A 17,180-nucleotide genomic window follows, 5' to 3' on the forward strand; every position below is an offset into this window, starting at 1 on the left:
GATTTAAAGATAACTACAAGTGCATAATTATTTAGCTTTATTTTTGCACACAAATAAACCATGCAGGCATATTTTCACATGGTTGTAATGTATCTTTGTAAGAGGTTAAATGTATCTCACTGGCTACTCATACAATTTTCCCATGTACGTAGGTGGTCCCAATTGCAGGCTGTATTTTTCATCATGTAAAGAAAAGCAGTTTTCTTAATATCTACTACACTCATTGAATGCAGTTGATGCAAGCACAACTTAAACCTTTAAGAAATGTTGTATTCTAGTAGCAAATGTTTTGCTGAAAAAGTAATCTATTACTTTACTAGCTGACTCACGTCTAACGTTATTCCAAGGTATACAAGCGCAGTTAGGTTCATTTAGCTAAAACCCATAATAAGTAAGTATTACTTTAGTTATAGAACTCTCAAAAAATGAGTTGGTTAAAACAGTGTTTGGCTGTGCTGAAAATGCATAGAAACACCAAGGCTCTCAGCCATGAACTGCAATGCAGTAATTTTATGTTGTCCTGTATTGACTGTGTTACTCAGGTTAAAACTGCATGACTGAAACTGGATATTGAGACAGAGAAATATTCTATCTAATCTCAGGCTAAATGGTGAACGTCTTAAAAGCAAAGAGTGAACGTGTAAGTTAATGGTGTTTGATTGCTTGTATTCCTCAATAATGTTGCAAGCAGGAGCATTATGGAAAAGGAAAAACATTTGACGTTGTGGTACCTCCCTGTTAGCACCAGCTTCAATAATATGTTCTGGGAACCTTAAATACTATCCTGCAATGAGAGTTTGCAACAGCAAAGGTGACTGAACACACTTTCATTAATTGTTCAGATCTGTGCTCTGAGTTTCTGTCTTGTGACAAGCCCATGATACTCCATATGAAATGGGCTTAGTTAACTTTGTAACAGACAAAAATTACATGGGCCACTCTCTCCACTGTCCTGTTTCTTTCTGACAGAAAACCAAACACAGCCACCATCTGCACTGGTCCACATAATATATCTGATTAGAATGGATAAGGATCTGTCTCCTCATTTTTCTCCCTCAATTTATTTACTTGCTCTCCTCAAGTATTTGGAAGGCAGGTAGAAAAGGCACTGCAGTAGAAGTACTTTAATAATGTCATTGCAAAGGAACCAAGCTTTACTAAAGGTGAATAGTATGCATGATGGTATTTGTATTTCCAGCATCTCTCCTTCTGAAGAAACAACATATTAATGCTACAGACTAGTTCTTGTCTTACTCTGAAATATTTAGTATCCATTTCAATGACTGCATCTCTATTTCCAGATCTTTCCATCGCTGTTAAAGATTTATTACCACTATTAACTGTAAGTACAATGGACTTTCACTGTTATTTTAGTGAGATTTCTTACACTCAAAGGCCTGCTATGGTTTCAGTAGGTATTCTTAAACTAGTTGCATTTTGACATCTGTACTCTCTTCAATCAAATTTATACTACAGCCAAAGAACCACATTAAAACATTAGTTCTGAATCTCTTCCTCTATCCCTGAAGTCTAAAATTATATTAAAAATAGAACTTCAACACACTTTCCATAAAAAAATATGGATCTTCCCCTGGAAGCTTCAACTCTACAGGAGTACATCTACTAGCTGCAAATAACAGTAAAATACAACTGGAATATAACCAGAAGACACTCACTTTCTCCTACTGTATTCTAGGCAGGAACACGCAATAAATCTCATCTGTATCTAATGACCTATAGTAACATTTAACAACAAAACAGAACAGTGCAATATATAGATGCATGCTTACAGCAGCTCAAGGAATTTTACTCACTGCTGTGTAAGGACAGTTTTGTGACAATCTATGAAAATTCAGATGTCTCTTTAAGTAAAGAAGTGTCAAATGTATGGTTAACCATTCATGTCTTCTATATGATAGTATATGGAGGAACCATACTGTCAAAAACTGAATATCACTGCAACTGAGTAGATAAAACTGTAATGCCTGAAGAAAATTTTGTTTTGAAATAAAATCTTAAATGTCTGAATTTTAAGAAGAAATACAAAACAGAAAATCACCTGCTCAGTGTTTTCTGGCTTTGAATTGTAGACTTGACCATGAAGATGGAATTCCAGTTAAGCCACAAGTGTAACAAAACCTAACATAAATGCAGTTGGTTAAAAACAGTTTTAATGCATTCACAACTGGAAGTAATTTTAATTGATCAATAAGATCAATACATTTAGTTTTCATTGCCTTTTTTCATGCTTTAAAAGTACACTTATGTACAATCTGCCATAAGAGAAAGCATGTGTTAAAACATTTACTTAATCATCAATTCACAAAGATAATATCTTTAGCTTCCATATTAAATCATAGTCCTCTAAAAAGACAAGCAATCTCAAGAAAGCTTCTCCTCCAAATCATGATGTCTCTAGCTGTTTGTCCTAAACAAAGAATTTATAGCTACTTAACAGGCAAGAAAAAATGGACAAGCACCGAACATCAAAGAAAACTCTAAATAAAATTTTGCTTAAGATCATTTTAATTTGAAGATCCACAAGAACTTTCTCCCTAAAAGGGAAATTTGTTGCTTCAGCACAAGTTGCACGATGAAAGCCTATTCAAATGTGCAACAGAAAAAACACAGTCTGAGAGTAATAATTTGATTGCAGATTTGCCCATATATTTATCTACAGACATGTGCAATGAGAATCCCTCTACACATGTAAATGCCTGCATATTTATAAAACGGTCCTGAGTGGGGTCTTGATGACATTTTGTTGCATGCTCCCAGATTTCTGCCAGATCCAGAGACAATCCATATGGGCTTAGGAAGAGAGCAAATAAATTAAGCTACATGATCTTGCCTGAACAAATCTAGAGCATAGATTGTGTTTAAAGCAGCAAGCCTTTGCACAATCCATGAGTTCAGAACACTCTTTCCTCTGAAAATTCGGTCAAATGAAAAAAATGCAATAAGTCTTTTAGTTATAGGAAGCTGAAAGTATTCTACATTTACAGTTACTTTCTAATTTATGGAATCAGAAGAAACTTGAGTTGAGAGGGACATTTGGAGAGCTCTAGTCTCAATCTGCTAAAGCCAGGTTAACTTCAGCACTATACCACGTTGCTGTGGGCCTTCTTCATAGAACCATAGAATGGTAGGGGATGGAATGCACCTTTAGAGATCATCTAGTCCAACCCTCCTGCAGAAGTAGGTCAGCCGAGATCAGGATCACAGGAATGCGTCCAGGCAGGTCTCAAAGACTTCCAAGGAAGAAGACTCCACACCCTCTCTAGGCAGCCTGTGCAAAGGCTCCATCACCCTCACAGTGAAAGAGTTTCTCCTTATGTTTAAATGGAACTTTTTGTGTTCCAGGTTCATCCCATTACGCTTTGTCCTGTTGCTAGATACTAGAGAAAAAAGGGATGTCCCAACCTCCTGACACCCACCATTTAGGTACTTGTAAATAATAACGAGATCCCACCTCAGTCTTCCCTTCTCTAGAGTCCCAGGTCCCCCAGCCTTTCCTCATAAGGAAGATTCACTTACCTCTTGAAAATTTCCAAAGTCTCACAGCTTTTCTGTGTAATGCCTGCCAGTGGCTGACAACCTCACCATGCACTTTCTTCATAACACCAGAAGTCCTTGGATGCAACTTTCAACCTCCTGTACCTCTATGAGAAAAATTTGCTTCCACCTTCTCTACAGGCCTCAGTTATGTCATCAAATAGAAGAGAAACATCCCCTCTAAAACCTCTTTTCTCCAAGCTAAACAAGACCAGTTCCTTTTACTATGTTTTATATGCCATGTATCCCAGTCCTCTAACCACTTTACTTGTCCTCTACTAGATCTCATCTTTCAGATGGCTCCACAGCTGGTCAGAGAATCCCACAAGTGGCCTCATAGCATTGAGAAAGGAAAACAATCACTTTTCTCTACTTAATGGCCACTTTTGCCAGTGCAGCCCAGAACGCAGCTAGCCTTCATTGCTGCAAGGCATTGCTGACCCATGTTTAACCTGTTTCCTACTAGAAGCCCTAGATCCTCTTCTGCAGAGCTGTTTGCTGCAGGTCAGTACCTAAATTATACCAGTGATTTGGCTCACTCTGTCCCAGGTGAAGGACCTGTATTTGTCACTGAAAAGTTTTATGGGAGGTTTTACGTCATTGACCTTCTTGGGCAAGAGGGCTGTTGTGGTTTAGGCCCATCAGGGAACAAAAAGATCAGGATTAGCCTCAAGTACTAAAGACCTGAGGATTGCCAAAGGGCAGGGAGAGCTTAATTGCTGTTTAAGGTCCAGAACAAAACAGACCAGGCTACTCGGCTTGGGGAAGAAAACAGAAAGTAATTTAATGCAATACCAACTAAGACATAACCATAAAACCCCAAAACATAACCAAAATAAACACATAGTGGTACAACCATGAAGAGTCTGACCAACCCTTTAAGACCATCTTCTCCTCACTCCTCCCCTCTTCCCAGGCTCAGAGTCCTGATCCCGGTGCTTTTACCTCCTCCCTTCCTTAATGGCCCAGGGGTGCAGGGAGTGGGGGTTTCAGTCAGTCTATTCCTGATAGTTTCTGCCTTTTGTCTCTCCTCAGGACAAGTGGTCTGCACCAGTCCTCCCTGCACCTCTATGGGGTACCTCAAGCACAAGGCAGCCCTGCACAGGCTGCTCCGACGTGCATTTATTCCAAAGGCTGCAGCTCCTCTCTGCCTCTCATGTGGGGCTGCTCTGCAGCGTGCAGGCTCTCCAGCAGAGCCTGTGCCATGGCCGTCTCCTCACACAGTCTCTTGCCCTTCCGGGTGCACTCACTCAGAATTGCTGTTGGCTCTCAGTCCTGCCATGGATCTCCATGGGTTGCAGGGGCACAGCCTGCATTCTCACCACAGCTTGCAGAGGGGTCTCTGGTCTGGTGCTCCTCCTTCCTTCCTCTTTCTCTGACTGTGGGGTCCACGTGGTCGCCTCCATCTTCTATCACTCTTACACCTCCTGCCAAGCACTTAAAATTCCCGTCCCTAACTAGTGATGGCAGAGGCATCAGATTGGCCCAGGTGGGCCAGAGGCAGGTCTGAACCCAGGAGCTGGGGAAGAGTCCAAAAACTCTTTACCGGGTCTTCACTGCAACCCGCTCCCCCTGTTACCAAGCAAAAACAGCTCCTTACTAAACCATGACAAGGGCACATTGCTGGCTCATATAAAGATCATTTATGGTTTTGTTATCGTACTATCTATGAGCTCTTATCAAGGACTTGGATAATACATTGCTTAACACAATGGAAACACAAAACAAAAAAAAAAGATTATTCAGTCTGGACTTCATATAGAGGATGATATATGGATTCAAAAGAAACCAGGCAGACTACCATGAAGCAATGAGAAACCACTGGACTTTGGAAAAGATGGCATTCAGCATGAATGCAAAAAAGGCTTAAAGGGAATAATTTAATTTTGTGTCTTTTATATGTTTTTTTTTTTCTAGAGGTGATAAAATACAAAATAGAGATGGCGGTATCTGTCTGAAAAATTGTGCCAACTGCTGCCACAAAAACTGGCATTTCGGGCCAACCAAGCACAAGTCAACCTGTATCTACTTCTAGCAATAATGACAGCAGTGCAGCTGTCAAGAGTCTTGCACATGAAGATGAATACTTACAGGTCCCATGAGAGAACCAATGACAAGATGGTCACCAGTGCCATGGCATCCTGGACATATATAGCTGGGAAAAGCTAGCTTTGCCTAGCTTAGGGAAAGGAACATTTCATTATTTCTAGTGCAAAGATTATGAGGAAAGAAAAGGCCACAAATTAGATTTTATAGGGAAAAAAAGAACTATAAAATTCACGAGCAATCTGCACGTGAAGACATAAAAACAAAGTTACATAGAAAAGCACACCCAAATCACAGCCTAGAGAATTAATATGAAATCAGTCCAGTTTTGATCTACACGAAGAACCAAAGAGATAAGATGCAAGCAGGAAAAAAGTTAAACCAACATCTTTAGTCCTGAGCCCACAACCTGTCTCAAGAAGATCCAGTCCTGCCTGTATATGTGTGTCAATTACACTACATAATTCCTAGCACTGATTTCATGACTTTAGTATTCTAACAACATTAAAGCTCTCTGGATTCTGGAATTACAATTATGAAAAAAAATCAGGCCTGTCTGGAAGACCCCAGTTAGGTTGCAATTATCATGTGAAACCACAATGGAGAAATAATTGAAATATATGGATAAGGGCCTAGTTATGATTACCTAAAAATGCTTTCACTAAGCATTCACTGTCACGAGTATTCTGTGTCACTGGAAATAAGGTTATGCTGTCCACATAGACTCTATCTAGACTGGTTACACACAATATGTTCACCAGTGTACTGATGAATTTCATCTTCCTGTGTTGTTCAATTCGCAATGGGCAAGACATATCAATTTTGTGAAATTATGAATAAAACCAACACATGTTGCAATGCCTTCTGTACATACTTGGAAAGAAACTACTTACCCCTGCTCTTTCCTGCTTTTGTATGTTAATCTTCTAGCATAGAATTATTTGTTTGTTAATACCACAACACTGAGGCTATTGTTGTACTATTCAAAAGGAAGATAATGTCAGTTCTATTACAACTTCTGTATTTTAGGCTTGAGAACACATTGCTTGTGCACCTAAGTCTTCCAGACGTGTTTCCTTACTTTTGATAGTATCACTTTTATATACGTACACATCTATCTATCTATCTGTCTGCCTACCTACAAGATATTCAACAGCTTGTGTGCTGGATTTTAGTTAAACAGTGGTAAAGTCGTTGCAATATATCACAGGACGGCATTATAAGGAATCTAGAGACAGAGATGTCCTCAACTCCCTTCTGACAGATGTCAGACCTTAACAAAAGACTGTGAACCCTCATGGCCAGTTGCTCCCAATTCCAGACACCTTCACAATACTTATAGCAACTGTTCTCTCTTTTTACAAAGTGTAATGTATCTTCCCCTACATTTCAATTCTATGTAGCAGGTGTAACAAACACAAAGCATTACAGTAATGTTCTCCACACCTCATAACTTGACAACCAGAGAAGCCAAGAATACCAAAAAGTTCAGCGTGTCTTATTTCTGAAAAGATCAATTTCCCAGTTCAATATTTAATGTAAGTGGAAGGAACTGCATATGCAGATCAGTTAGCTATTGAACGTGTAAGCATCATGAAGCTCCTTCTTAATGTTGCACAACCTTGTTATTTTCGTTAACCCCAAACAAACTAGTTGCAGAGATTTCATGGCTACTCTCATGTTGTCATCCTAGAGAAAAAAGACAATTATGACTATTCAATTTGTTGGGCAGATGTCTGTGGTAAAACAAACAGAGCTATCAGTAATTAAAAAATGTGGTTGAGATCCCTCATTTATGTTCTAGCAATACAGAAGACTTATAAAAATTGACTAGTAGATAGTAGAGATGTCTTCAACTGGTACTGGGTAACAAAATCCCATTAAAAGCAAGTTGGGCTTTCACTGCTATACAAAATGTACTCTGTGTTCCTCTCTGTACTGATACAGTAAATCTACAGATTTAGTTTCTCCTCTTTGCCCTTTGAATTACTTAAAAAGCTCCAAATTGACTATAAATAGACATGTTTATACACCTTCTTTCTGTAAGAAGTAGGCCTGAAAGCTCACAGGTCTAAGTACAACAAATGCAATGTTTGTAAATTTGTGTAAACAGGCAGTACCAAACAGATTATTTGCATGCAGCCCCTTTAATCGTAAAAACTGGGATAATTTAATTTTTCTAATTTTTAATCACTGCACTGTACAAACAGAGTAGTTAATTTCTAACAACAAATGATCAAACAACACGGAATGCCTCAAACGACCCAGCCAGCTGAAAACTTGGCTCTTGTTTCCACTCATGATCCTCTGACAACGAGGGAGCCTAAGAGATATAAATGACAGTGGCTATGGTCCACTTTACTGGAACTTACAGAGCCAAACTGCTAGCACTGATGTGACAGGAATTCAACCTGTCCTGGACTTAATAGTCTACTGAGAAAGCTCCTGTGTTACTTAAAGAACACAAATAACCTTGTGCTATTTAAAATTCTGAATCTGATTTTTATGCAGCTGGTATTTTAGGGTCCTTCTAATTAATAGCAAGCAAAGGAATTAAATCAGCTAAAATAAAATTGTTGCAACAGAACCATGCACTGTAAAGATGCAGGGAACAAACTCGACGTCTGCTAGAAGACAAAGGTCCCTAAATATTTTATAAGCTCTCCTTTCCTGAAATAATCTGGGTCCTTCAGGCCCAAGCTGCTTATCTATACAAAGATATTCCACTTTCTGCCACATCCCAAGTCCTCATGCTCCTACCTCGCTCCCCTCTTCCTCAGGAAACCATTTTTACACCCTTTCTCCACAGCCCTGCCCCATAAGAGCCTCGCATTGTCTGATGCACCCAAGCATGTCCAGGGAGGTCAAGCACAGACCTGTTTGCAGCACTGCTGCTCTCACCAAGTCACACAGGGCTGGCTCAGCCTGCCTATTTGCCGCATTGCAGGAGGGAAGAGGCAACAGGATGACACACAGCCTACCCTGATCAACTGAACAAACACAAAACGCATACCACAGGCTCATCTTCAGCTATTTGTCCTGCAGATTTCTGTTCCCCCACCCTTGAACTCAAAATAAACATTGTCCTTTTTTCTTTTGATGGCTAGTGAACAATCATTGGCATAACACTAACACGGGTACTAGACAAAAGGAGGGAAAAGACTAGATAGCCTTTCCCCTGGATTTCCTGCATTTTCTAGGTTGTGTTCCAACTTGCCCTTGGGAAGGCTCCCATACAGTATAACAATGTTACTAGACCCTTGTATCTACTTTTTATTACATCTGTATAAACCGAGGACAACTCCCAATACTCCAATTAAGTCTTGTCTGTTTTTTTTTTTTAAATTAGTTCATCTGGATGTCTAATTTCGTATAGCAGAACAAAATATAAACTTATCTTAAGTTTAACTGTGCAATCTTCCACTTCAGTGACTTATTTATACTTACTGACTGAAAAAAACCCCAACATTTATCTAAAAAATAAAATTAAAGTCTTCCTTAAATCCGTATTAGCTATTCATGGACTTTGTGGATTGCTTATTTATATTCAATACCAACACATTTTTATATGAGCAGTGCTGTTGACAAATACATTTTCAGGCATACTGCTAGGACAAAGATAGAACAAAGACTTTACTCACCAAGCCATCCTGATCCAGAATTTGGTATACACATATCTGTTTCAGCACTGGGCAACACAAATCCGACTACAAAAACTTCAACACCATCAGCCATTAGGGCCATTCCCAACACAAAGAAGAGAGCCCATTGGAAACGACCATGGCCACATTCTTGTATTATTAGTTCATACTGCTGTGCTAGCTCTTCTTCATCAGCTTTCCTCTCTGTCTCCAGTTCCTGACGATCTTTATATTCATCACGCATAGGCTGACCCAAGGCCACCATGCTATCCTTGCCCTGCCCCAAGTTGGGAATACCCTGATATTCTCCTTCATAAATTTCATCATCTTCATCATGTCCTTCTGTTGCTTCACTTGATCCTTCATCATCATTAGCTTCTACACCATAATTTCCTCCTTGGACATAGTAATCATCATCATCTTCCTCATCCTGGAATCGACTGTAGGACCTCTGTGTGTAGCCATCCTGAGCTTTGTCAACAGCTTTATTCACTTTTTTCACTGCTTGCCTCTTCACCTCTTTGGCAATATCTTTTGCACCTTTCACCAACGAAGTCCTATCTTTGAATGTTTCCTCCATCTTGTGTCTGCCTTTATGCTGCAGAGGGACCTGTTGAATACTGTTTAGAGTACCTATTGGGTGTTGGACATCAGCAGAAAAAGCCCAAGTACATATGAAGGTGTAATATCCAACCTGCAAAATATAAGAGAAAAAAGTTTACAGTTTGGTCCTTCTTATTTGCTTCTTCATACCAATACCATACCATACTAGTCTTCTTTTCAGCATTGGACACCACAGTTCAGGGCTTCAAATATGCAAACATGGACTTTCTTCAGAGATGCAAATATCCCAGGAAAAATAATATGAAGAGAAATCTCCCTATCAGGTTTTAGAATCAAACTTATTACACTAGTGTTTCAATGAATACCACGTTTTCTGAAAGTAAACAGGCAATTCCATGCAACACTCATCACATGGACTCCACCTGCAGTGTCCTTCCCCAGTTGAACTCCCTGCTATGTAAAAAGAAGATACAAACTTTAGCTTGTCTCTCAATGGGTCACCATGAAATATGTGTCCTCTGTCCAGTCTCTCACTTCCACAAATCCTGTAGGGAGTTATTATTTCTGAGATCTGTACCAGTCTCTCAAGGCTGACTGAACTTGGCCAATGCATTCACACTGAGTGTTAGCAATATGTAGTCCTGCTCTAAAAAAAAATCAGTGCTGGGAGCTGGGTAGATGCAAGTGGTGACACTCCCACACTTTGGAGATTTCCCATACCTAAATCATGGACAAACTTCTCCCTCTTTTGCCCTGTCCATTGTGACAGTCGAGGCAGCCTGGAGCTACTGTGTATTGGAAGTTAAATTCACCTCAAGGTGTGTTAGTCCAACACAAGCTCACACCAATTTAGCTGTGTGAAAGCACCAAGATTTTGTCCCAGTCCTCCTTCCTGCTTTCCTACAGTACCTTTCCAACTCTTCCTTTATAAGGCCCCAAGATCACACACAGAGATATGATGAGTCAACCTGACTGAAGATTAACAATTCTCTTCTGTTCTGGGCAGTTTTCAGGCATATCAATAAGGCATTTTGCTCATCATACATCAACATGATCACTAGGGGTAGCAGAAAAAAATGCCAGCAGTGTGCAAGCAGAGAGAGGGAAGAAAGACGGGATCCTTCTTTGGCAATAGTCCATAGTTAGAGCAGTTGAAATCAATTACAAAACTGCACCATTACACATGTGTTTAAAGTTAAGAGAAAAGGGGTGTGAGGGTTGAATCTGGTCACTGCAACAGAATTACAGAAACTCCACCTCTGGGACAAAGTAGGCTAAAATTTCTATAGCAGTGCTTCCAGCTTGGGGAAAAGGTTATTTTTAACCATGATCATTTTAATGATCTATTTTCCAGCATAACCTCACAAAAAGCTGCAGCAGTGCTACTAAGGAGGCAGTGAGATGAAATGCAGGAGTAAGAATAACAGGCAGGAAACTTCTGAAGCAAATCTTACTCGCCTTGTAGTATGAACTACCGCCAGACCTCCATGGGAGAAGATCGTGGTTGTGCTTTGAGAAGCAGTCCTTTACTCAGTCAGATGTAAACACTTGTCCCCAGAAGTATGTTCCGGTATCAATTTTAAGACTGATGCTCTTTGAAGGATAGGAAGAATTACAGACTGCATTAGATAAACCAAGGATATAATGTAATTCTGATAAAAGAAAACCAACCCTAAAATGATACACATGCAGGTAATATCACTGAGGAAGCTAAAAGCTTCTTCTATATCTTTTTTAATAATTACTATAGAAAGACATCTATAGTGGAAAATGCCTTTTAGTGCCCTCCTCTACATTAATTTCACGCACTCTGAAGTTTTCTTAAAGAAATCAGATGTGATGGCACTATTCAACTATTCAGTGCAAACTGAAGCATTTACTGGAAGAGCAATACAGCCTTAAAAAAGCCACGATGCAATATTTATGACTGAAAACTGTAGTCTGATTTTAGGTACATGATGTTCCTTTTAAGTAGGTCATTCTGATGAATCTTCTATGCTAAGACAGTTTCTTAAGTTATGGCTTTTCAGTTTTCAAAGTGCTCCTTTGAAGTTATTATTTAGGCATCTGATTCTTACTATTACCTGTGTGTGACTACAGTATCTACTCGTTGTTAGTGAACACGCAATCCATAAAACCAATCACTGCATCTGCTGTAGTGTTCTACAAATACTTTCAAGAGCTTCATGAACTGATAGCAGGTACTCTTCTGAGGGTTAATGATTACAAAGTGTTCCTAAACTTTGACCATTTTAGATTATTTTAGAGTGGGCACACAGCCTACTCAACCTAAAATCTAAATTTCTCCAGTTCTTGGAGTACTTGTTTTTCATTTCAGTGAGTACACTCTTCAGACTTTTTAGTTATGAAATCTCATTTTAGTGTAGGGTCCATCTAGGTAGGGAAGACAGCAGGAGTTTAAGAATAGAGAATGAACATAAAGTCTAAATGACAACATTGGCAAAACTGTGCTTCACGCTCCTGTAGTACACCTACTTCATGAGCCCAGGAGACTCAGAAAATTGCAAAAGCACCTGAGTTTACACTGTAGTTTATGACAGACCAGGTCTGTCAATAAGGAATTACATCTCTTCAAGCTCATTAACAGCATAGCTCTTCAAGCAAAAACCTGCAGATAAACTAAATCAAATTTCTGTCTGGGCTGAAAGGAAGACGTAGTAAGCATAAAATCACAAATTTCTCTTTATCGTGCACAAGTTTACAAGTAGTACTCTTAATTTGAATTCTCTTTTAAAGAAGCTTTGCTTTCTCAATGAACTCAAATCCCTGCCTTAAGGGTGATAAGTATGAAGAGGAATTATTTACAGCCCATGCATGATAGTTCCCCACCCTTTTAATTATATTGGATTGATTGACTACAAGTAACTGGAAAGTCTGAAAGCGTGAGGATTAATGACTACCTGAGTAGCATAAAGCCACAAAAGTACAGATGAGAATCTAGCAATATACTCCTGTTTGTACCGACTGTCTTACCCAACAGGCTTACTCACTTTCAATAAACACCACACTTCTCTTCAATTCTGTTTGTACTGTCTTACCCAACAGGCCTACTCACTTTCAATAAACACCACATTTCTCTTCAATTCCTTAAATCAGAAAAAAAGTAATTCCAGGAAAATAGTGGTTTCACTATTCCATAACAAAGATGCACATTAAAAAAAAGTGTATATTTGTTTGCTTTAATGTCTATTTTTTTCCATTCCGTTACAGTCACAAATTTCACCATAATTACCATTTTGTACATGTTGTGCTACATCTGAAATAAAGGTCAGGCATTAAAAACTAAATCAGTGAGGTTCCATGAAGATGTAAATCTATGAGATGTCAGAAAACCTATTCCCATAAAGACATCTTTGCTTAAAAGACGCTGTGAGAAGATTCACTGAAGAATAATGATATGCACATCTTCAGGAAATAAATTATTCAGAATAGACCTGGAAGTCACACTCAGATGGAGTTACGGCAATTCAGATAGATTTGGGGACCTAGTAATACATTTCTCCTGACTTTTTTTTTTGAATCTGTAAGTGCTTTTCAAAGAAAAATAAAATATTAAAATTAATTTCTTAATTTGATAGCTCTTTAAATGAACACTTTACCCAACATTTTGATTCTGGTTTGATTTCTGGTTTTCTACCTTCTTTTTATTTATTATCAATGACCTTTGCATGGATGAAAGTGTTTTGTTTCTTCTGTGTTTATCTGTTGCTCCAAGTAAGACTTCATCTCAAGGTATAACCTTCTGTCAGTATAACTGTTTCCAATTATACTACTCTGATGGGACTATTTTATTTCCACGTGAAATATAAGCACCTGAACTATGTAAACTCACAAACAGAAGATGCTTTTTTTGGGGTTTTTTTGGCATGTCCTCTCAGCTATTTGAAAATGGGTACAAAAAAAAAAGAAAAGTATTATTTAATGCACAGGATTGAAATTTTACTACAGTTCTCCAACAATTTTTACACAGCACAGTTCACCACAAAACTGAGCAAACTTGATCAACTCATTCTTGAATTTACTGGGAAACTTGCAAATTTCTTTCTCACCTGCTCATGCACAAAACTCTTCTAGAACAGCTGTTTATTTCATTATTCCAGAATAGTACTTTCTTCAGTATGCCCTGATAAAGAATACATACCTCCACAAAAGGTAATTATTTATAGAAGCATTTATTTATTTATTATAAATAAAACTTTGCATCAAAGCTAGTGAGAATGGCATTCTTTTTGGGTAAAGTTAGCAGATTAAAATGTAAGTCTCTACATTTCAAGCTCATTTTCCTTCTCTCACAAACCCAGGCTGCAACTCTTTCATCTTGGGCTGCAGTTGCCAAAGTTTAAGGCTAAAGTGCCATCAACAGTGGCAGTCACCAGCCAACTTTTTCCAGCTTTGATGACACAAACCACTAGTCCTGCATCGAGACTTTTCACTATTCATCCTCAGTGAAGCCACAAAACATTTACACAAGATGAGTATGGGAATTCATTAATCTAGTATACATCAAACATTCTGAGCTCAGCAGAGATGGGAGTTTCATGGTACACGGCAACCTCTCCCTTCCCATTTTATTCTTTTCCTTCCTCATTAAACCAGGAGAGATAACTGTTTCTTTCTTTGCACTGGATGCCGTATCAGCCCAGATTCTCTTAAACTATTTAACTAACTTACCTAATTAGAATAAAGACAGAGGAAATGTTTTTAACATGTTTTTGCTTGAAATTTTATAATCTTTATCATAAATAAGGGACATTTTTGCCTGAAAGCATGGTCATTTTTTCTATGTACATCAGTCATTAACAAAAATATTATATTTAACTGCCTCTTAGGGTCTTAAAGCATCACCAAAACCAGATAACTCTACTATTTCTCACAGTGCTTTTGATCACAGGCCTAATTATTTCTCACAGCCAGATATATAAACACAAAAAAGTTCTGCTTAAAGCAGTACAAACCCAAGAAGCTATGGTACAAAAAAATCAGACTAAATGAATGTGAAAGACCAAAATGAAAAAGCTCTGCCCAGTGAAAATCAGGAAATCTTAACTGACTCACTTGTGATAAAAAAAATTCAATAAAATTGCAAAAATAAATTCTCCTTTAACTAAGGGAGCCAGAGTAGAAAAGACAGGTGCAAACTTAGGAGGTGGGACATTCTTCAGTTTACACTTGCACTGTATTACCTGTCCCTGCCATTACTTCTATGCTCTAAATATCTTTCAAAGAACACCCTGACAGAAGGTGCCACAGAGCACTGCCATCCTTTTAAGTAGGGAGATGCACATATCCAATTCAACCAGCCATCAGTAAACACACTCAGGCTTCTAAACTCGTTTGCTTTACAGTTCCACCTAACACAATCTGGATTTAGGATTCAGCTATGGTCCATTTTCCCTTATTAAGCTCTTTTCACACTTTCTTTTGACCTACAAAACAACTTTATTACTAACAGCAAGGGAAGATGCTATCTATTCTCTGCTTTTAAGACTTATTGACCAATCTAATTCCTTAGAAGAAGATTCAGCTCAATGTCCCCCACAATGGTAGAGATAGACAGTGTTACAAACCTGAAATCCATTAATTAAATTACAGCAGCAAAACTGTAAAGACCATACAGTGGAGTGATCCTTTCCTTTGATTTTTTTTAATCAAAAGCTTACTTTTCTAGGAAAAAAGTGACTGAATAAAAAATAGCACATACTTTAAAATATCTTGTAATTTTTTAGACATTAAACTAATAACAGAGAATAGCACATAGAAAGAAAATAACTTTATAAGTTTTAATAATTTTTAAAAAGGTTTTTTAATATGTAAATCTAATTACTTGCTTTGCCTTACCGTACTTAAATACCGGAGTTTTGATTGTTTTTTGTGGGCTTTTCAATCAAACTGATTGATATTTGGATACTCAAAGATGTTATGTGTTGCTTTTACATGTCAAACACTGAAAATTTAATTCTCATTAAAGACAAGACAGGACCACTGGAATGCTCTTCCTACACTGCAAGTTTAATCTGCACTTTGAACACTCTCCCATGCTGCCTGTTGAGCTCTTACACGTGCAGTTCCAGGACCTATGTTGAACTGCAGTAACTAAAACGCATCAGCTTGTTCAATAAGTATTAACAACAATCAAGCAAGGGGAAATTTCAGCCAGACTGGGTGACATAAACAAAGTCTCTTCAATGAAAGTTAATGAGATAGAACATTGCACCCACACTACCTGCAATGACCAGCCAAATCTTGGTGAAACTGAAATTTCATTATTTTCAAAATTTCAATTTTAACCAAACATTTTCAAGCACATTTTTTCACATTTCATACTGTCACAGTAAAAGAAAATTGTATTTCCCACTGGAGCTGAAAATTCACTTTCTTCATCAGGATACGCACATTCAATATGTTTTGCACTTTTCAGTTGTCAGAATCACAGGAAAAACAATCATCTTACATTTCTGTAGTGACAAAATACAACAAAGCAGGTGAACAGGCAAGTTTTCAATGCTCAACACTACCAAACAAAAAAAGAAAACAACCCTGCAAAACCACATCAACCAGCACTTTCTTCTATCTGCTATGGTCATGTTTCCTGCCGCACAGAAACCAGCCAAGAGGCTCCTCTTAAGGTAGAGATCCACCAGCTGCCAAGAACAGCTCAAGGCTGAAAGACAAAAGAAATATTAATTCCTTCCACAATGAAGATGGATAGAAAAACTGGGAAGGGATATCTAGAAAAGTATATTTTAAAAGTGCTGAGACTGTAGTTAGAAGAACAATAGCCAGAGAGTCCAACTGTGGGAGAAAAATAATAAAATCATGCATTGTATGAAGTCTCCAGGGAATAAAATCTCCAAATGCAACAGGATGAGCCTCAACAACTCAAGCATCCACTTCTGAAATTACTCTGCACAAAACTGTAATGTGCAGGTACTATGAAACAGTAAATGTACAAATACTAGAGTGACAGACGTTGAAGAACAGCACTGGAGCTTAGGGAAAAAACAGGAAGGTTGAAGGGTATCTTGTAGGGCAAGCTGTATTACAAGCTGGAATTAAGCAGCTTTCCGTTCTTCTTGGAATAAACCATGAAAGCATACTGTGCATTTCAGGAGGAAATACAGGGTCACAGTCTCAGCTCCCACTGGGAAAAACTTTCTGAAAAAGAGTCAGCTTTCCATGCTGCCGGCTTTCTGCCGGGGCACATTGTCTCTGTGCCTGCAGAATTAACATCCCAAGACTCTTCTCAGTTCTGAGCTAATACGGTCTGCCAACTTCCTCCTCCTCTGTTGCTGGTTTCTGTTTGTCTCCCCACGGGGAATCGTTGCATCTAACAAACTTTGGTAAGAGAGTAGT

At 38.4% G+C, this 17,180-nt stretch overlaps 1 protein-coding gene across 1 annotated transcript in view; it reads right to left on the reverse strand.

Moving 5' to 3' along the window:
- The window catches only part of SV2C (synaptic vesicle glycoprotein 2C), an 80,049-nt gene extending 70,166 nt beyond the window's left edge, over nt 1-9,883 (reverse strand). The window contains exon 1 of the mRNA XM_010205288.2: nt 9,243-9,883. Within this exon, the coding sequence (XP_010203590.2) occupies nt 9,243-9,822 (580 nt within the window). The 5' untranslated portion in view covers nt 9,823-9,883. The remainder of the gene's footprint in view (nt 1-9,242) is intronic.
- Nucleotides 9,884-17,180: the final 7,297 nt, after the last annotated feature.

This window comes from Colius striatus, chromosome Z (genome assembly GCF_028858725.1).
Source record: "Colius striatus isolate bColStr4 chromosome Z, bColStr4.1.hap1, whole genome shotgun sequence".
In the NCBI taxonomy this organism is placed as follows: domain Eukaryota; kingdom Metazoa; phylum Chordata; class Aves; order Coliiformes; family Coliidae; genus Colius; species Colius striatus.